The sequence below is a fragment of the Protopterus annectens genome, chromosome 6.part0 (assembly GCF_019279795.1).
Source record: "Protopterus annectens isolate FY-2018-M chromosome 6.part0, PAN1.0, whole genome shotgun sequence".
In the NCBI taxonomy this organism is placed as follows: Eukaryota; Metazoa; Chordata; order Ceratodontiformes; family Protopteridae; genus Protopterus; species Protopterus annectens.
Genome location: NC_056737.1, coordinates 669,965,225 through 669,986,760, shown reverse-complemented (window position 1 = coordinate 669,986,760; position 21,536 = coordinate 669,965,225). Strand labels below are relative to the sequence as shown.

At 44.5% G+C, this 21,536-nt stretch overlaps 1 protein-coding gene across 4 annotated transcripts in view; it reads left to right on the top strand.

Moving 5' to 3' along the window:
* The window catches only part of AKT1 (AKT serine/threonine kinase 1), a 1,868,331-nt gene that overhangs the window by 399,632 nt on the left and 1,447,163 nt on the right, over window positions 1-21,536 (top strand). For all 4 annotated transcript variants that reach the window (XM_044074354.1, XM_044074351.1, XM_044074355.1 and 1 more), the window contains one exon: window positions 19,600-19,728. In XM_044074354.1, the coding sequence (XP_043930289.1) occupies window positions 19,600-19,728 (129 nt within the window). The remainder of the gene's footprint in view (window positions 1-19,599; window positions 19,729-21,536) is intronic.

Below are 21,536 nucleotides of genomic sequence, written 5' to 3'. Positions count from 1 at the left end.
GGTGCAGTATTTGTCGGCATGGAAGAAGATGGCCAACAGACAACGCTACTTTGCCAGGGATGGTCGGCACCTCTCCCCTTTAGGCTTTCGAATATTAGCTAAAACATTGTCTTCCCCCATAGTGCCTTTTTTAGGAAATGCCAAACTGAAAGTACTTCTGACATAGCAAATCAAATCCAAGAAAATCTAAAGGTATTACTGCTCATTGCTAGGTGTCTAAACAGAAAACTCCACTCCCTAGAAGCTCTCTTTACCCTATAGAATGTTGACGTCTGCGCGGTCACTGAGACATGGTTTAAAGCCACAGAGAGCACACCAATGTTGCAAGGTTATGATGCCTTCCACACATTTAGGCCAACTACTTAACAGGCAGGGATGAAAGCTGGAGATGTCTCTGTTTACATCAGAAATAAATATACTTCATGGCTGCTCAAACAGGACAATGCACTTGATCTGTCCATGTTCAAATCACCATAGGTAAAATCCAGTACCACTTCCTAGCAGATTATAGGTCCCCCTCTATGATCTAGGAAACCCTTACCATGTATTTAAACATATTAGGAACACTAACCATCCAACTCCAAACTATACTCATGGGTGACTTTAATTACCTCACTATTAACTGGGAATCCTATATGCCGCCAAACGTACATGCGCAGAGATCCCTGGATCTTGTAAACACAAACTACCTGGATCAGATAGTCAATAACACCGACCAGGGGTGCAACCATACTGGATCTGGTCCTCACTAATATGGGAGACTGCTGCACACCCCTTACTGTAATGACTTCCCTGGTAAGGTCAGACCACAAAATGGTCTCCTTTGAAGTAAAAATAAAACATGGGCCCCCAACTAAACCTGGAATATTCAGGAACTGTTCTAAGGCTAACCTCCTGCTATTATGTGAGAACCTGGCAAAATTTCAAGCCCCCATAAACCCTGAGAACACTTCTGCCTATGCAGAACTGTTCACAGAAACCCTGTAAAAGTATGTTAATAGCTGCATAGAGGCAGCTGTACCCACCAGGAAGAAGTGCGGAACAAACTCAAAAAACAAGCCACCCTGGTGGAATCTCAAAATCAGTTGGCTGTATAACAGGAGGAAGAAAATTATGGCAAAAATTAGGAGGTACAATACTCAGCAGGATAATAGCACACTCCACAAACTAAACAAAAAACTCAAAGGACAAATAGTCTGCCAAAACCAAATTTCAAGTAAGTTTGGCTTCCCAGGCCAAAGACAGCTACATTCTTTAGCTATATCCGCAACCTCAAATGTAATACACAATTGTGTGCAGAGCTCATTGTAAATGGAGACACATATACTGCGCCAGAAGATATAGCAAACCTCCTGGCTCATAAATCCAGATCCAACTTTACCCCTCTCTCCTCCTCCTCAACCTTCCCTCAGGAAATATCAAGTATAACTCACCCTTCTATCACTAGGGAACAGGTCCTTAATGCTCTCTAAGACCAAGAACACTGCATCAATGGGCCTAAACGATATCCCAGGATGCCTTCTGAATAGCATGAAACATAACCTATCAGGGCCTCTGGAATTACTATTTAACTGTAGTCTCTAAATAGGCTTTGTGCCTCATGAATGGAGAAAGGCAGCAGTTATCCCTCTGCACAAAGGTGGGCCATCTACAGACCCATAAGTCTCACTAGTCTTGTATATAAAGCCATGGAAAGAATTATCATGGTGATGATCAGTAGAGAATATAGTAAACCCTCCAGACACTGGCCCCAACCCAGTTTGGTTTCGTCAGGGGCATATCATGCCTTCTCAACCTGGTGAACTTCTTTGAGAAGGTCACCAAAGCAATGGATGAGGACAGAATTGTTCACACTGCCTACCTTAACTTGGCCAAGGCATTTGACACAATACCCCACTCGGGCATTGTTGACAAACTGAAGAGGTTGGGTACAAACCTGTATGTTATCTAGTGGATAGCCAACTGGCTCACAGACAGGACCCAGGAAGTTAGAACTGGAGAGTCCGCCTCTACAAAGATGCCAGTCACAAGTCCAATCCCTCAGGGATCAGTCCTTGGACCGCTCCTTTTTGGCATTTGCTTCTCAGAAGTCAAGGCCAATGTCAGTGGTCTCTGGCTGACTAAATTTGCAGATGATTGCAAATTAGGAGCTGTCATTGAATCTCACACTGACACAAATGTTCTCCAAGAATGTCTGACAGAGACTAACAACTGGTGTCAGAGCCATGGACTAAAACTAAATGCCAAGAAATGCGTAATAGTATCCTATGGGAAGTCATCCAACCCTGGTAACTATCATATTGATAACACACCTCTTAGAGTTGACCCAGTATTCAGGGACTTGGGGATACACACAGTAATCTGACCTTTGATCATCACATGTCTACAGTGGTGAGGAAGTCATTCTATGTTGCACAACTTATAAACAAAGGTGGGCATCCAAGTCCAAGGAAGTCATTATTCCACTGTATTTGTCATTCATCAGACCTATCATTGAGTACAATGCCCCCTTTGGAATGTACCTAACCAGGCATATCCAACAATTGGAATGTCCACAGAGGTTCCTCACTAAAAAAAAAATACAGGGCATAAGTAATGTGTCCTATGCAGACCGTCTCAAGACCCTATCCCTGTATTCTAAATCCTACAGGCTTTTGAGGGGAGATCTGTGCCTGGCATACAGGCCATTGTTAGACCCCATTCTGATGGACCTCTTGCATATCCACAAAGCAAACAGCACCAGAATTACCAGATGTCCTTCATGGATGCATCTGCAGTCATAACAAGTGGGTTGTCCTGTCGTCAGGCAGCCCTTCAGTCGGCCGGATTCCAAAGTCCGGGTCCGGCTTCGGCTGATGTCGCACTCCACCCGACGTCATCACTGTTGGTCTTCGGGTATAAAGGCATCAGCCGACGCCATTTTCCTCAGTCTTTCTTGCCGCGTGGCGCCCGAAGCAGAAGCTGTTCGCAAGTGCCGGTCGGATCCAGAGATTACTTCTACCGAATACTACTTCGAAGACTTCTAAAGCTAAGTACCCCGTTGGGGACTCTTTCTTGCCTCAGCCGATGTCAGAAAAAGTTAACAATTGTTTAAACTGTGGGAAACAAATACCTCATAAAGATTTCCACTCTTACTGTCTGCCTTGTTTAGGCCCAGCCCACGACGTAGCAGCCTGTTCGGCCTGTGCTTCTTTCAACCGACGAACGCTTAGGCGTCGGTCGGAGTTTGCAGAACAGTTTTTCGGTTCTGATTTTGCGTACATTATGCCGTCGGATCCTCCGACTACCCAATCTAGCAAAAAACGCAAAGATAAAGACCGACACTCGCGGTCCGCGGTTTCGGCCGAAACCATGGTCAAGCAAACCGCGAGTGTCTCGGTTTCGGCCGAAACCGAGAAAACTGAACAAAGTACAGCTGAACCTATTCCTACAACCGAGGCCCCTGCTACAACTCTTGAAACGACTTCACAAATTTTACCCACTACGGTGGTTGACTTATCAGACACCATCCCCTTGGATGTTTCTACCCCAGCACGTGGTGCTGCTAGGCCTCCAGCAGCCATGTCCATTAAGGCCTTCGCCAGGGCTAAAGCAGCCAAGACTACTAAAACAGTGCCTGTTAAACCACCCACATCCAGGCCCTCTTCTAGTTCTCAAATGCTTACTTTGGCAGAAGATTTAATTTCTTTAATTAGAGGATCTCAATCTCACCCAGACAGGGCCTCTCAGCCCCAGAGAAGAGACCTAGGGCAGAGCCCCCCGAGCCAGTGTCCTCTGATGATTCTGCTGATGAATCAGACATAACTGACCAGCCAGAGGCTCCCTTCTCCAATTTTGAAGATTCTGATGCTGAAGAATCCATCCCAGCTGCTTCCCCACCAGAAGAATTCTCCTTTGGGGAAACCTTGCATGCCATGCGAGAACAGTTCCAATGGCAGCAACAGGATTTTTCAGACTCCAGAAAAGACTTAGGACTTTTCTGCACCTCCCACAGCACAGGCCCTTAGCTATACCCCTGTTCTCTCTGTGGTGGATGATGCTTTCAATGATGTTTGCTCCGCTCCAGATTCTTTACCCCAGCCCCTGCCAAACCAGACAGATTTTACAGGGTGCCAGATACTCATCACCACCTTTACAAGGCTCCACTTGCAGACCCAGAAACTATATCCCAGGGCCCCAAGGCAGTAGCAGCGACCATAGCTAAAACCCTATTCCTTCTGAAAGGGAAGCAAGGTCATTAGACAGATGGGGTAAAAGGTCAACACTTCAGCTACTCTCTCAGCTAGAGCTTTAAACTGTCAGTTTCACATGATACAATACCAAGAGTTTATGCTGGATCAGTTAACTAAAAACTAACCACTGATGAATCTCTTGATAAGAAATATGTATTAGAGATGGTAAATAACATACAACAGGTTAGCAACCATTCCTTAAAATGTGGCTATGATGCACTGGAGGCTTCATTTAGATCAGCCATGACAGGCACAGTGATAAGAAGGCATGCATGGCTAAAGGAACAAGCTTTACCGGATCATGTTAAAGCTAAGTTGCTAGATGCTCCTATGGACAAGACAAGTTTGTTTGGTACATCTGCCCAGCAGGTTATGAAGAAAATGGAAGAAAAGGCAAAATCTGTTCAAACTGTTAAAGATTTCTTGCAGGTTCAACCCCAAGGTTTAGCAGGAACTGGCCTGCCAAAAATTGGTCCTTTCCTGACTCCACAAAATTTCAAAGGGGCAGGAATAGGCGTTCCAGAGGCAGAAACCAATCCAGAGGAGGTGCCTACAGAGGAAGACAGTGGCAAGGTAACAACAGAGGCACAGACACAGCCACTGCCACTACATCAACACAACCACAGTGACTTAACCCTAAATCCGCCTACCAGGGAACAAATAGCAGCTCCTCTAGGCGGAAAGTTAACCTTATTTTCAAAGAACTGGCACTACATAACAAAGGACAAGTGGATTTTACAAACCATAGATCAAGGTTACGGTTTCACTTCCACACTTTTCCAGTCAAAGAGGAATGCCAAATCTACCTCCAAATCAAAAAACAGAGGCTCTATGCCAGATAATGGAGTTAGCAAACATGAGAGCTGTGGAAAGAGTGCCAACAGCAGAGCAAGGAAAGGGGTTCTACTCCAGACTATTCCTAGTTCCAAGGAAGGAAAAAAGTTGGAGACCAATTCTCGACCTGTCCACCTTAAATACATACATCATTGTCCCAAAATTCAAAATGCTGACCCTACAGCAACTTCTTCCCATGCTGGGCAAGGAGTCTTGGCTGGTAACTCTAGATCTCAAGGAGGCATACCTGCACGTCCCCATTCGACCAATCTGCAGAAGATACCTCAGATTTCTTGCAGGATCAGAGCACTATCAATTCTCAGCATTGCCTTTTGGCTTATCTACTGCGCCCAGAGTATTCACGAAATGCCTGGCATCAGTAATCGCCCATTGCAGACTTCAGGGAATTCAAATTTACCCATACCTGGACGACTGCCTGCTACAAGGGGACAACAAAAGCAAGCTGACAACAGATTTACAAAGGGTCATTTACTTGCTACAAGCACTGGGATACACAGTCAATTTACAAAAGTTAAGGCTGATACCATCCCAAACAAGGACATTCTTGGGCGCGGAATTGGACACAGTAAAACAAATGGCATTCCTGACTACAGAAAAACAAAAAGAACTCCCTCTATACTTCTTGGCACTAACAAAACTGAACAAGTTAACAGCAAGAAAAGTACTGCAGGCCTTGGGCTTCATGGCATCATGCATAATCTTGGTTCCATTTGCCAGACTACATATGAGAAAACTACAGTGGTACCTAAAGAATTTATGGTCCCAACACAGACACAGTCTAGAAACAGAAATCCCACTAATTCCATGCTTAAAACAGGAGTTCCTATGGTGGGCTCAGGCATGCCAGTCAAACCCAGGCCTACCCTTTCGCAGATGTCAAGCAAGCCAGACCATCACAACAGACGCTTCAGACCTAGGATGGGGGGCCCACATGCTGGACAAATGCGTGCAAGGATTGTGGACACAGGATCAACTTCAACTGCACATCAACCTAAAAGAAATGCTGGCAGTAAAACTGGCAATCCAAAAGTTCAAACCATTTCTCAAAGAGGGCCAGTTGATGATAAGGACAGACAACACCACAGTCATGTGGTACATCAACAAACAGGGAGGCACTCATTCATACCCTCTATGCAGAATGACCTTGGAGCTGTGGACCCTGGCACTCAGCTACAACATCCAGTTACAGGCAATATTTGTACCAGGGAAAGACAATACCCTAGCAGACATATTAAGCAGAACCACTTCGGATGCCCACGAATGGAAGCTTCACCCGGACATCTTCAACACCATCTCAAAGAAATGGGGAATGCCACAGATAGACCTATTCGCATCACCTCTCAATCACCAGCTCAAAAAATTCTGCACAAGGACATTCCACCCATTAGCATGGAAAGTGGATTCGCTCTCTTTCAACTGGAAAGGCCTAACAGCATATGCATTCCCCTCTTCCTTTGATACACAAGGTACTACTGAAAATCAAGGAAGAACGTCCAAGGATAATCCTGATAGCTCCAAACTGGCCAAGACAACACTGGTACCCACTACTGAGGAGCATGTCTCGAACAATATGTGGACAATTCCCTGATGCCCTTGATGTTAACGCAGAACAACTACAGCATCATACATCCAAACCTAAAAACCTTGCAACTGACTGCATGGAACATCACATAACAGCAGCTATTCCAGAACTCTCCCAAAGAGTTAAAGACATTATTCTTGAAGCACGCAGACCTTCAACAAGAAGGAACTATGCTGGAAAATGGAAAAGGTTTGTCATCTGGAGTACGGAAAGAGGAAAAGATGTGTCAAACATAGATATGCCTAACATTCTGGAGTATCTGGCGAACTTCTTCATTCAGGCCTGTCCTACTCCTCCATCAAGATACATGCATCAGCTATTTCAGCAGAATACAGCTTGGATACACCTGTTTTTCGCACCCTTTGCTCAGGCAATTCCTCAGAGGAATCAAGAATGTAAAACCTCCAAGGAAACCACCATTACCAGCTTGGGATTTAAACTTTGTGCTAGAAAAGTTGACACTAGCACCCTTTGAACCAGCAGCAACAGCAGACCTACAACACCTGTCATGGAAAACTGCTTTCCTACTGGCAATTACTTCAGCAAGGAGGGTTTCAGAACTACAGGCCTTAATGGCAGTGCAACCCTTCCTAATCTTCCACCAAGATAGAGTGTCCATGAGGACTAATCCTACATTTATGCCTAAGGTGGTATCCAGACTGTCTTTAAACCAGGCAATCCACCTACCTACCTTCTTTCCCAACCCACAAAACAGAGTGGAAAGAATACTGCATACCTTGGATGTACATAGACAGCTACGCTACTACTTGGACAGAACAAAAATAGCAGAAAGACTGACCAACTTTTTGTAGCCTATGCAACAGGAAGGGAAGGAAAAGCTATTTCCAAACAGACAATCTCCAAATGGATAGGAAATTGCATACGATTCTGTTACTCCTTCCATGGGAAACCAATTCCACAGAACATAAGACCTCATTCTACAAGGGCAACAGCCACTACCACAGCCTTCTTACGAGGAGTGGCAACCAAAGACATTATTGAGGCGGCTACTTGGACCTCCGTGCATACATTTGCCAAGCATTATAATTTGCCTCTATATTCCAGATCCCGAGCAGGGTTTGCCACTGCTGTACTGCAAGGGATCCTAAACACACCATAATCTATTTTTATCCTCCTCCCTAGTTGGCTATGGTATTCTACCCACTTGTTATGACTGCAGATGCATCCATGAAGGACATAGTACAGTTTTGTACCTACCATAAATGTAGATGTCCGAACTGGATAGCATCTGCAGTCAGGATTACCCTCCCTCCATCCCCTCTGTGGTACTCCTAGGGTGTTTACCCTTCTAATAGCTAGCTGTTGGGGGGGAGTCTTTTATGGTGTATTTGTTTGTGTATATGTACATACATGCTTATTGTTGCGTTTACCTCTATCTATTTGGAAACATTGGCATCTATCCAAATTTTAGCCTGCAAGAGGGCTACTGGCATCTGGGGCAAGAAACACTGAGGAAAATGGCGTCGGCTGATGCCTTTATACCCGAAGACCAACAGTGATGACGTCGGGTGGAGTGCGACATCAGCCGAAGCCGGACCCGGACTTTGGAATCCGGCCGACTGAAGGGCTGCCTGACGACAGGACAACCCACTTGTTATGACTGCAGATGCTATCCAGTTCGGACATCTACATTTATGGTAGGTACAAAACTGTACTTTTTAAAGACTTAACCTTGCCTGTGATGTAAATAGGACTTGCTGGAGATATAGGTATGTATCCCAGAGACTACCCTATGTATGGAACAGGCTCCCCATCCATGTGAACCAGAGTTCCTCCCTAACCCAGTTTAAGTGCAACTTGGACAATTAGATGGGAAACCGGAAATTCATCCCTGGTTTTGCACCTATGTGTCTAGTGGACACAGATAAACCTGTAAATGGTTCGGCTCCCAGGCCCATGCCTACACTTATCAAGGGTATTGGAACTTGTCAGAGATTTGGGATACTTGACTATGCTTAAAAAGGCCCTTGTGGTCATTAGCCTAGTAAACACCTATGAACCTATGAGAATAACAAGGGTGTGGTTTGGGACTCAAGTTTGAGGTTTGCAGAATATGTTCATCCTACAGTAGGATGTGAAGACACCCAGCAGTGTTTTGCTGGTAGTGTGAAGTTTGCTGCATCTGACATCACAAAAGCTGCTGTTGGAGATTGAGATAGCATTCACTGCATGGTAAAATACTGCACATAGCTTTGACTGGTGAACCCCTTGAATATGATGATAGCAGAATGGAGTCGTATATGAGCAGCTGCAATTGTTGTTTATAAGTTAATTGGCTGGAGAACCAAAATATGTGTATACAGTAGACTGTTTTTAGAATAGCCAATCACTGAGTTTGTTTCCCCCACCTTCCTTGACAGTACAATGAAACCCACATAGGCAAGGGGGGAAATAAGCAGACCCCACAACGACAGTAACTGAAAGCCAGACTGACCACCTTGTAATGCATGGCTTAAAAAACAGAGTGAAGATGAGTTCCCACAATGTATTATGCAAAAGTAAGGAAGTATGGAGATTGTCATAATGAGATGTGCTGCCTAAGTTTGGACTACTCAGAACAAGGTTGCTAATAAAAATTGTAACCAAGAAATTGATGATAGAAAACTGTGAATAATTTATTTTTCATCATACAAAACTGTTAATTTATTTTTCAACACCTGGATGACCAGATCTGTATCTGTTTAGGCTCAAGTACCCCCCAAGGCCTTGTCTGTTGGACAACAGGTTGACTATATGAAAGCAGTGGATGATGGGACACTATTTTATCGTGGGGCTAACACATTCCTATGTGCAGTTTGAAGGGCCACTGATCTAACCTATTTGAATGTCTTTTGGACTTAGGAGGAAATTAGAGCCCTCAACAAAAAAAAATTTGCTGATAGAGGAAGTGCATGTAGACTCTGCACAGAAAGAATGCCAGCCGCGAACCAAACTGGAAAACCAGGCACTGTGAGATGGCAGTGCTACCCTTTTCACCATTGAACCTTCCTCAGAGAATTTTAAGGATGACATTTGGCTGAATTTTTATACAGTAAACATTTTTGTCAGTCTCATGACTATTCTATGTGCAAAGTATTGGTGGTTTTACATTGAAAAATCAGTTGGAAAATATATGCTGCTTTCAGCTCATCTTTCATTGATCTTTATCACAGCCTTCCTTTTTTTAAATGTGCCCTGGTTTGCATTTTCCTGGGTATGTTGATTGCCAGGTGTGTATCAATATATTGTATTGATCTTATCAAACATCAAAGACTTCTTTTTCATTCATTAATTTCTGGTTCATCTTGGACCCTTGTCAAAAGTTGACCTAATTTTTAATGAAGTACCCTTGTGCTTGTAATAAAGAATGCCATAATGCAGCTTGCCATCTTAAGTGTATTTGTCCTCTGTGATTGCCATTTTTGATCACTCGTACTTATCAGATTTTGGTCTTTGCCGTTATTGGTAAAGTTACTATTTTTGCATGTCGTTTTTTTCTACGTTTAATCGATGTTTGGAAACTTGTCCAAATCCTGCAGTAGATGATGGAAGAAAGCTGTAGTCAGGACTAGAAAGAGGGTTCCTCTCATAGCATAAGAGGAAGGCTAGGATTTCTTCATCGGGGCCTTATTTAGAGAACTGGACAAAGCCTAGTTCCCTAAAGATAAGTTTGCAGCCTTTCAGTACTTGTATGAACATGAATTTGTAATTGTTCAAGCAGCAGCAGCCATCTCCGAGGCCTGGGAGAAGTGTGCTCCTAGCTTCTACTGTAGTAGTGAAATCCAGGATGCTTCAGGCATGGCCTGATCAATTGTTTATGGTCTATGGCCATATAGCCCAATTTTTGGGAAGCTGCTTGTTGAGTCACCTGGTCCCAGATTGGGGGAGGGGTCCTCAGGATCAAAGTTGCTTCTTTTGTCCCCCAGCCCCACCCTGACAAGACTCAGCGGGGTTGATCCATTCTAGCTGAAGAGGGGCAATCTGATGAACCTTTACCAGGATCCAAGGCTCTGACACAAGATATCAGATGCATATTTGATTCTTGGTGGGTGCTTTAGTCATTGGTATGTGATCTCACTCTTGGGGATAGTGATGAGATGTTAATGCAGGCTTTTTGCCCATGCATGCTATTTGTGTGCATGCATGTAATCATGTGCAGGTCTAGGTCCTTATGATTATTGTGTACTTATTATATGTCCATGTGAGCCCTTGTCTGTGGTTGCTGAAGGACGAAGGTGCCCCACTCCCTTGATCTGTGCTTGGGAGTGTGAAAGTGGTGAAACCCTCATTTTTCAGACAGACAAGGGCGTTAAGACGACCTCAAGCACCCCATGAGTGATTTCTGCCTTGGGTGTTCCTTATATTTCATAACATACTGTTTACTTTGTCCTCCATCCCCCGAGATTCTTCCTGGTAAGGAGCCATTATATGCAGTGGCTGTCCCTTCTCACTTGATGCCAGCCTTAAAGGATATAATTGTTCTGTTGGTGTGACAGCCTGGAAGACAAACTTGGTACAGCCAGTTGAAGTAGTTGAACATTCTTAAATTGATTCATATGTGGTCTCTGTGGACTGTTGGTGGTCCTAAGGTACACAGTGTTTTTGGCCCTGTTGGCTGACACGAAATGTAGAGCTCTGGACAGGTTGCTTGGGGCATAGACCCCCCCCCAACTTTACACATCATCTTTCAAAACTCCAGTCTGCTCTGGTGGAACTCACACTAGGAGAGCATAGGAATCTCCTTAAGTCTGTGTCCAAGGAAGATCTCTTTCAGCCCTTGTCTAATGCTTCTTAGATGGGCTTTCTGGTATTCATCTTTAAGTTGAATTGATTGGATGCTGTAATTAGGGCTGTTTGTTTCTGTGGGAGAGGCATGGCTGTGGTAATCCTTTTTCTGGATTCTGAATGTAAAGATGGGAATACTGTTTGGCCTGCTCTCCCAGGTTATATTCAGTAGGTTCCTTAAGATGAAGCAGGATGTCTAATCTCTGAAGAGAGAGTATCTTCTCCTTTGATCCCTAGGTCTCTGAAGAGGAGGCTTTATCCTCTAAATTGCAAGGCCAAGTGTTTTCTGATACCCCCTTCTCCAAGCTGGTTGGGAATCCCTAGGGACTCTGTCTACTGGCCTCCGTACTGTAGCCTAGAATTACTTTGGTTTGGGCTTACCTGGATGGTGGCTGCTCTCTTGGTTTGTCTTTGCTGTGAGACCCATCTTTTTCGGTCACTGGAATTTTGACAAGCCTGTGTTCAGTCACTCCCACTGTATTCTCATCCTGTTCTTCTCATGTAGGTTCATATACAAGTACTAGGCTAGCTTTCCTTGTGGGCCATTGTAAGGCCTGCAATTTCCCCTCAAAGGTGTGAATCAAACTCTGTACCTTGTTTCTGTGGGGAGTAGTTCTGCTCTGCAGGAATTCTTGAGACAGGGCCATATCCCTGCTGTTTAGAGGGGACATGGGGAGTTCATTTCTGTCTGCTGTTGTTTACTGCTAGGGACATTTTTATAACTCAACAGGGATTATTATAGCAATTCTTCCAGTGTGTTATGATTAGGGATCATTCCCAGTTGGGGGTGCCTTTTAAGGATATCTTAAGCATACAGAGCAGTCCCTGATCTGGACATGCAGTTGAAAAGCTGTAACATGTGCACCCATTTGTGGGGTGACTGCTCTCCAACAGCCTGGCCTGAGTGATTCCTGGTGGGGAGAGATTCTTGCTGGGCAATGACAACCCTTTATCATAGTATAGGTCCACCACATTTTAGCTGATAGCCTTTCTGGTTGCTGCTTAGGTTTGTTGCCTTTTCAGGCACGGAGGTGTACACTCCCAGTGCTTGATGCCCCTGCCTTGTGAAAGACCTAGGAGACCTAACATTAGAAGCTTATATTTGACACCGCTTTGAGCCCACGTTTTGCTTCATTTGCATCCTGTGCTCAAGAATGCAGCCACATTTGTCAAGATGTCAAAAGAATTTCTAAGGGCATTATTATTGTGCATTGTAAGGATTTTGTAGTGACAAAGCCACCACGTCTTGGGAATTTCCTGGTGTTTATCCACCAGTTCAGAAACCAATAAAAGATGCATTAATCTCTTCACTTCTCTTGTTGTGGCCTGTTCTGCTGTAGACTGGTTTGATGTTGAGGGGTGTTACCAGGGTGCCCTTTCAGTTTTGAATAATTGAACTTTCTCTCCCATTGTAGTCTGCACTTGACTGGGAAAATGTCTTCTGGCATATTTGGTCATGGAATCTGGCTGTTTCAAGGGGCTCACCTTTTGTACTTCTCTTCTGTACTGTAATACCTTATCAAGTAGGTTAGAGGCAAGCATTATACCATCTTGCAGGGAAGTTGTTGATGTTCTTCATCTCACATTGCTGCAGTCATAACCTGTGGGTAGTCCGCTGTCCTCGGTCGGCCCGAATACCAAAGTGTTAGGCTGGTGTCGGTCATGGTCGCTCAGATCTGACGTCAGTACGCCGTGGTACTAAAGCGCATGACCGACGCCATATCCTCAGTCTTTCTTGCCGCATGGTCCGAAGCAGAAGCAGCGTTTGCAAGTGCCGTTCGGCATTCTGAAATTTTCGTATTCTGAGTTTCAGACCGAAGACCAAGTTGGGCTAAGTACCCCGTTGGGGAATATTTTTGTCTTTTCTTGCCTCAGTTAAATCCGGATGTCAGAAAAAGTGAATAATTGTATTTCTTGTGGGAAACAGATACCTCATAGGGATTACCACTCTCTTTGTATTCCTTGCTTGGGGCCTGAGCACGACGTAGTCGGGTGTCGTTTTTGTGCTAGATTTAATAAGCGCACCATTAAACGCAGGTTAGATTGTGCTAGGCTTGTCTTCAGTAAGCGGTGTAATTACAATATGCCGTCGGATCCTCCGACGCCCACTACCGCTAAGAAGCGTAAGGAAAAATCGTTAAAGTCCAAGCAGGATGAGTCGTCCGTTACGGACGCCGGTTCTTTAGAAACTACGGTGGAATCTGTGGATCCAGCCGAGGTTTCAGCTGAGTCTCAGGGGGGGGCCTTTAATTTTGCAGGATGTGGCCTCTCAGGAGTCGGGTCAGGCTGAGGGGGCCTCTCAGGTCTCTGTAGTCCCTTCTTTGCATAAGGTGGTTAGGCCTTCTACTTCTGTCTCTAAGGTACCTTCCAAGGTCAGGCCTGGTTTGTCTTCCTCTGGCGTCAGCCCTAGTTCTGCAGGTTCTGTACCTAAAAAGCATATGCTGAAAATGGCAGAAGATTTGATTACCTTAATCAGGGGTTCTTTGCCCCCTCCAGATAAGAGGCCTAGGGTGGAGCCAGAGGTGGAAGGATTGGAGCATTCCTCAGACTACTCGGAGTCTTCGGCTGAAGACATTCAGGATTTTCCTCCTTATTCTGATTCAGATGCAGAGGATTCTAGTCCTTCTGCTTCCCCCCCAGAGGATTTTTCTTTTTCTGAAACCCTGCATTCCATGAGGGAGCATTTTAAGTGGGAAGGTCAGGATTTCTCAGATTCTAGAAAGAGACTTAGGAATTTTGTTTTACCACAGCATAGGTCCTTGGCTATACCCCCTGTTTTGGATGTTGTTCAGGATGTTTTCTCTGAAGCTTCCATTAATCCTGATTCTTTGCCTCCTGCCCCGGTCAAGCCAGACAGGTATTACAGAGTGCCAGAGGCTCATAAATATTTGTATAAGAGCCTAAGAGCTGACCCGGAAACTATTAGCCAGGGACCTAAGGGTGTCGGGGCTTCTGTTGTAAAGAATCCAGTTCCTATGGATAAAGATTCTAGAGCTTTGGATAGGTGGGGTAAAAAAGTGTATACCTCTTCCACTCTAGCAATGAGGGCTTTGAATTGCCAGTTTCATATGCTGAAGTACCAGAATTTTCTCCTAAGTCAGTTAAAATCTAAGGTAGATGCTTGAGTGCAAGGAATTGCAGGATTTAGTTCATGCCTCTGATCAGGTGGGTAAGCATTCTTTGCATTGTGGTTTTGATGCTCTTCAGGCCTCTTCCAGGGTGGCTGCCACTGGATCAGTTATTCGTAGGCACGCCTGGCTTAAGGATCAGAACTTGTCAGAGCATGTTAAAGCTCGAATTTTGGATGCTCCCCTTCAGTCTGAAGTTCTGTTTGGTTCTCCTGTGGAGTCAGTTTTGAAGAAAATGGAAGACAAAGCTAAGTCTATGCAGACAGTTAAGGATTTTTTACAGGTGCAGCCCACTAAGTTTAGCAGAAATTGGCCTACTAAGGGATGGGCTTATCCTTCTTCTGATTTACAGTCTAGGGGCAGATCTAGACGTGGTAGGGGCAGAGCTCATGCTCAGGGTTCTTTCAGGCCTAGGACGTGGAGTTCCCCTGCACAATCTTCAGGTGAGGGCAGGGGTCAGCCTTTCGTAAACAGACCCAATGACCTGTATCTCCAGCTGCCAGATCCCTCCTGTCTGGCAGCTCCTCTGGGAGGAAAGTTGGCACTTTTCAGGCAAAATTGGCTTTTAGTCACCCAGGACAAATGGGTGTTGGATATTATAGACCGAGGCTACAAGTTTTATTTTCACACCTTGCCTCCTTTCAAAGGCATGCCAGACGTTCCTCCTCAGCAAAAGTTGGAGGCTCACAAACAGATTTCTTTACTTTTAAAAATGGGAGCTATCCAGGGGGTCCCTCTGTCAGAAGTGGGCCTAGGATTTTATTCTCGCCTGTTTTTGGTACCAAAGAAAGGAAACACTTGGAGGCCAATTCTGGACTTGTCTATTCTCAACACATACCTGGACATTCCCAAATTCAAGATGTTAACTTTACAACAGCTTCTGCCTCTGCTAGGCAAAGATCACTGGATGGTAACTCTGGATCTCAAAGAGGCTTATCTTCACATTCCTATCAGGCCCAGCTGCAGGAGGTTCCTGCGTTTCGGGCTGGCACTTTTCATTATCAGTTCTCTGCATTGCCCTTTGGCTTATCTACTGCCCAGGGTGTTCACAAAAGTCCTGGCTCCGGTGATAGCCTTCTTAAGACTAAGGGGAATACAAATTTATCCTTATTTGGACGATTGCCTGATTCTTGCTCAAGACAAAGTCAAGTTACTTCACCATCTTCAGTATGTTATGACAGTGTTAAGGTGCCTAGGGTATTCTGTGAACGAAACAAAGTCCAGTCTAGTACCCTCTCAGGACATGTGCTTTCTGGGTGTGAGACTGAACACAGCCTCTCAGATGGCATTTTTGACCCCGGACAAACAAAGAAATCTTGCCCTTTACTTCCAGCAATTATCTCTATGGTCCAGGCTGACTGCAAGGACAGTCCTTCAGGCCTTGGGGTTCATGGCATCTTGTATTCTGGTGCTTCCCAATGCCAAACTGCATATGAGGAAGCTACAATGGTATCTCAAAAGCGTATGGACTCAACACTGCCACGATTTGGACACTGTCATTCAGATAATACCTTGCATCCAAAGAGAATTCTTGTGGTGGGCTCAGGAATGTCACCTAAACAAGGGACTCTCTGTGAGCCGACCAGAGGCGAGTCCGATCTTAACGACAGATGCCTCAGACATGGCTTGGGGAGCACACTTCAATGGGAAATGGGTTCAAGACACGTGGCCTCCCAGACTACAACATTTGCATATCAACATGAAGGAGATGTTAGCAGTCCAATTTGCCCTGATGGCCTTCAAGGATCTACTTCAACCAGGACAGGTGTTGATTCAAACAGACAACACAACAGTCATGTGGTACATCAACAAGCAAGGGGGAACCCATTCGTACCCTCTTTGCAGACAAGCTATGATTTTGTGGGAGACTGCTCTCAGCAGTCCAATTTGCCCTGATGGCCTTCAAGGATCTACTTCAACCAGGACAGGTGTTGATTCAAACAGACAACACAACAGTCATGTGGTACATCAACAAGCAAGGGGGAACCCATTCGTACCCTCTTTGCAGACAAGCTATGATTTTGTGGGAGACTGCTCTCAGTTTGCACCTCACTCTTCAGGCAAGGTTTCTGCCGGGAGCACAGAACTCCTTAGCAGATGTTTTGAGCAGACAGATGGTGGATCCTCATGTATTTCAACAGTTGACGATGGCTTGGGGAACTCCAGACATAGATCTGTTCGCTTCTCCACTAAACTTCCAACTGCCAAAGTTTTGCACAAAGCTGTTTCACCCAAAAGCTTGGAAAGTGGATGCACTATCATTCAGTTGGAACAACCTTCACGTCTATGCCTTTCCTCCTCTGCCTCTTCTTCCAAAGGTGCTCTTGAAGGTCAGACAGGACAAGCCTTGCATGATTCTAATAGCTCCAGATTGGCCACGTCAGCACTGGTACCCTCTGCTGAGGAGTTTAGTACGGGAGCCTCCTTGGCCTTTGCCATCAGTTCCACACCTTTTGTCCCAGGCAAGCAATCATTTCCGCAGTGTCAGGATACAGTCCCTGCATCTGACAGCTTGGAATATTCTGTTTTAGACCCTGGGGGGTCGCAGCTTCCTCAACAAGTTTTGAATGTCATTTTGGAAGCCAGACGGCCTAGTACCAGGAAAGTTTATGCTGATAAATGGAGGAGATTTTTTCTTTGGAGCAAAACAAAGAGCTTTGATGTCTCTGTGCCTAATTTGAGTGTTTCACTTCAGTATCTTACAGAATTATTAGACAAGGGTTTGTCTTTCTCCTCTGTAAAAGTTCATGCTGCAGCCATTTCTGCTCACTATGACTGTGACCCTCCTTTATTCTCTCACCCTTTGTTTAAGCAATTTCTTAGAGAGGCAAAAAATGTAAGACCCCCACGTAGAGCTCCTACTCCTTCCTGGGATCTCAATTTTGTGTTGGAAAAGCTCACTCTACCTCCTTTTGAACCTGCAGCTACTACGGAGTTGAAGTTTTTGTCTTGGAAGACTGTTTTTTTGTTGGCCATTACGTCTGCTAGAAGGGTATCTGAATTACAGGCTCTAATGGCAGTTGAACCCTTCTTGATATTTCATAAGGATAGGGTCTCCCTGCGTACTAACCCTACTTTTATGCCTAAGGTTGTTTCTAATGTGGCATTAAACCAATCTATTCATTTGCCTACATTTTATGCTGATCCCCAAAATAAAGGGGAAAAAATTTTGCACTCTTTGGATATTCACAGGCAGTTGCGTTATTATTTGAGCAGAACCAAAGGATTCAGGCAGTCTCAACAGTTGTTTATTTCTTTTGCTTTGGGTTCTCAGGGGAAACCTGTTTCAAAACAAACTATTTCTAAGTGGATTAGCCATTGTATTGCTTTTTGTTATTCTCATCATGGTAAGGAGGTTCCGGCTGGAATCAAACCTCATTCCACTAGGGCGACTGCCACTTCTACTGCTTTTTTAAGGGGAGTGGCTACTAAAGATATTTTGGAGGCAGCTACTTGGAGTTCAGTGCACACTTTTTCTAAACATTACCATCTCCCTCTTTATTCCAAATCTAGGGCTGGGTTTGCCACTGCAGTTTTACAGGGCATGTTAGCAGCTCCCAATGCTTTATGATTTTGCCAACCTCCCTTTAGCTTTGCTTTGGGATTCTACCCACAGGTTATGACTGCAGCAATGTGAGATGAAGAACATAGTACAGTTTTGTACCTACCATAAATGTAGATGTTCGAAGATCCACATTGCTGCAGTCCAATTTACCCCCCTCCTTCCCCTCTGTAGTTTGGGGTGGTTGTGTGGTAAATTTTGTTTCTACATGGGTGATTGGGTGTTTTTCCATTTTTGGCTTTGGCCTTTCTTTTTAAGGCCTTCTGACATCTGGGGCAAGAAAGACTGAGGATATGGCGTCGGTCATGCGCTTTAGTACCACGGCATACTGACGTCAGATCTGAGCGACCATGACCGACGCCAGCCTAACACTTTGGTATTCGGGCCGACCGAGGACAGCGGACTACCCACAGGTTATGACTGCAGCAATGTGGATCTTCGAACATCTACATTTATGGTAGATACAAAACTGTACTTTTTTCTGAAATCTGGCTTGGTCTTTGGTTTCATTCTGTCTCTGCAGCTCAGCTTGGCCCTTCAACAACAGGGTGAGTCACTGCCTTTGTCTCTGATCAGTAGTATGTTGAGAAGGAGGGCTTGAGGTGACCCCATCCTCACAACGTTGCTCAGGGTGGTCCTGTACATTTCCTTATTACTCTTGCAATCCCTTTTTTTTTTATGACAAAGTTTTGGAAAGGAGATAATTTTCATTCTCGGAACCTCTGTATGGTTGCTGAGTAGGGCATGAAGCAAGGCTGTTGGTTCTATGGAGGAACAGAAAATCCCCTATTTTTTCCATGGTTGTCTTTATCCATCATGATTTGGATGACAGCTGGGTTTCCCTCAGGGCCTAACCCAGAGCTTTTCTCTTGACTGTTCAGCTTACTGTCTGAGCCAAAGGAGGCTAGAGGCTGCTAGGAAGCCCTTACTTGAGGCTTTCCAGCGGAAACCGTTCTCACTTTGTAGTGGTATGTAGTGCTACCCAGATTGGTCAGATTAGTTATTCATGTTTCAGATGCCTTTTCATTTGAGCCTTCAATTTTCCACATGAATTTATGGGCAGTCTCCTTCATATATTGTAGTGACAGAGCGCAGGACTTGAGAAGTAGCTTTTTTTTGGCTTGTACATTTCTTTTGAGGTACTGTTTCTCTCTTCCCCTTTGAGAAATACTCCCATTCGGGTGTTTAAGATTTCATATTTGACAGGCTTGCCTTTCCAACATTGCCTTAAGTTAATGCTCACCATTTTCTATGTGAAAAATTTTAATATGCACTCTTTTTCAGTATTTTGTGTCTATATAGCACTGTTTACGTGTCTCTGTAAGTGTATACTATTTATATCTATATTTACTTCTTGTTGCATTTTAAGAGGTATGATGCGTTTTCCAGTGAGTAGCTCCACTGTATTAGTCTAGTGCTGTACTTGAATTTGACAGCTTTTTTTTTTTTTAATAGGGGAATATATAAAGACATGGAGACCACGGTATTTTCTTCTGAAAAGTGATGGAACATTTATTGGGTATAAAGAGAGACCACAGGATTCTGAGCAGAAGGAAAGCCCTTTAAATAACTTCTCTGTTGCTCGTAAGTAATTTGATTTGTTTTTTTAAAATGAATTCTTGTGACACATCTGTTTTCTTGGGAGCATTCTCTTCTGTGCTGCATTTAGAGTGACTATGAAATGTCATGTCTTGTATGTTGAATTATGGCACCCTTTGTATTTATTGCATTGTGAAGAGCACACATAGTGGTAGTGTAGCTGCTGACACCTTTTTTTTTGTCGTGGGCATCCGTCGTATTTAAAACGGAATATAAAAAAAATATATAAGGTAGTGTAAATGTCCTGTGATATCACTGTCACAGCATTCTTTACATAAGGGATCTCCTACCAAGGATAGCCCATTGTCCGGCCAGTGTACCAACAAGCTCCCTGCTTAAGGAGTAGGGCATAAGGGTGATATATGCCACTAGTCTGAATGCCGTTATCAAAGTCGGGCTGAACACTGTGTTCTGTTATGCTGGTTACCCAGCTCTTTTCAGATAAGTGCCCCATTGGGGTTTCTTCTCTCCTTTTTTTTTTTTTTTTTTTTTTTTTTTTCCCAATTTTGAATTTGTGTTCATGTCATCCAAGAAGGGAAGATGTCAGTGTCGGAGCTAGTTTCCCCATTAAGATCATCATGACCAGTGTCTTTTTTGCTTGGGCATTTCCCACAACCGTATGCAGTGCTTTATCTATCAAACGTTTGTCCCTAAGACTGGGTCTGTATCAGAAGACTGAGTGAAAAGAATATCGAACTGCAAAACAGCGAAAAGACCGGACCTCAAAGTGCTGCTTGCCAGATCGTGGTACAGTGAAGACTGGAATATTTGCCCTTTCCTCACTGTAGTGCTATCTTGGAGTTGGTATATATATTTAGCGGGGGGTGCAGCCCCCCACAATAGCAAGTTCGAGGTCCGGTCTTTTCACCGTTTTGCCATTTGATATTTTTTCCAGTCTGTCTTCTGATATAAACCCCCTAAGACCCTATGTAGTTGTTTATCCTTTTCCATGTACCTTGAGAGCCAACTTCTTAAGCTTTTGGCTTAAGGTGCTATGCAGAATCCTCCTGTCTCAAGGGCCAGCTGTCTGGCTAGAAGAACAACAAAAAGGCTGCTAGGCCTGATATGATTGCTGTCCAGCCTCCCATGGATGTCTTTCTAGAAGTTATTGAAAGCTTTGAAGACCTTGCTGTGTTTGCCTCGCATTCCTCTGCTGCTGCTGCCCATTTGGAACTCTTACACATCCTTGGAGGCTTTTCCAACTTCTGCTCCATACATTGAAAAGGAGCCTCAGCTGATTATTGTCAAAGGACCGAGGTAGATTCCTCAGATTTTAGTGAGGGAGGAGATCCCTACTACCATTATTGAATCTCGCCAAGGGTCTGAACCTTTGAGGGTGTTTAGGGCAGATGTCCCACTCGGAGGAAAAGCAGCAAGTTAAACATATTTCTCCTGTTGCTAAGGATCCCAACTGTGAATGGCAGGATTTTGATCAGGGCCTGTTCATTGCTTTAATGGCCTTGAAGCCTCCTCCTCAAGGAGTGTCAGTCCCTGCCCCCGTAGATTCCTCAGATTTTAGTGAGGGAGGAGATCCCTACTACCATTATTGAATCTCGCCAAGGGTCTGAACCTTTGAGGGTGTTTAGGGCAGATGTCCCACTCGGAGGAAAAGCAGCAAATTAAACATATTTCTCCTGTTGCTAAGGATCCCAACTGTGAATGGCAGGATTTTGATCAGGGCCTGTTCATTGCTTTAATGGCCTTGAAGCCTCCTCCTCAGGGAGTGTCACTGGTCTTTCTCCCCATTAAGAGGCCTGGAGAATTGGATTCCTCAGATGAAGGATTTGGATTAT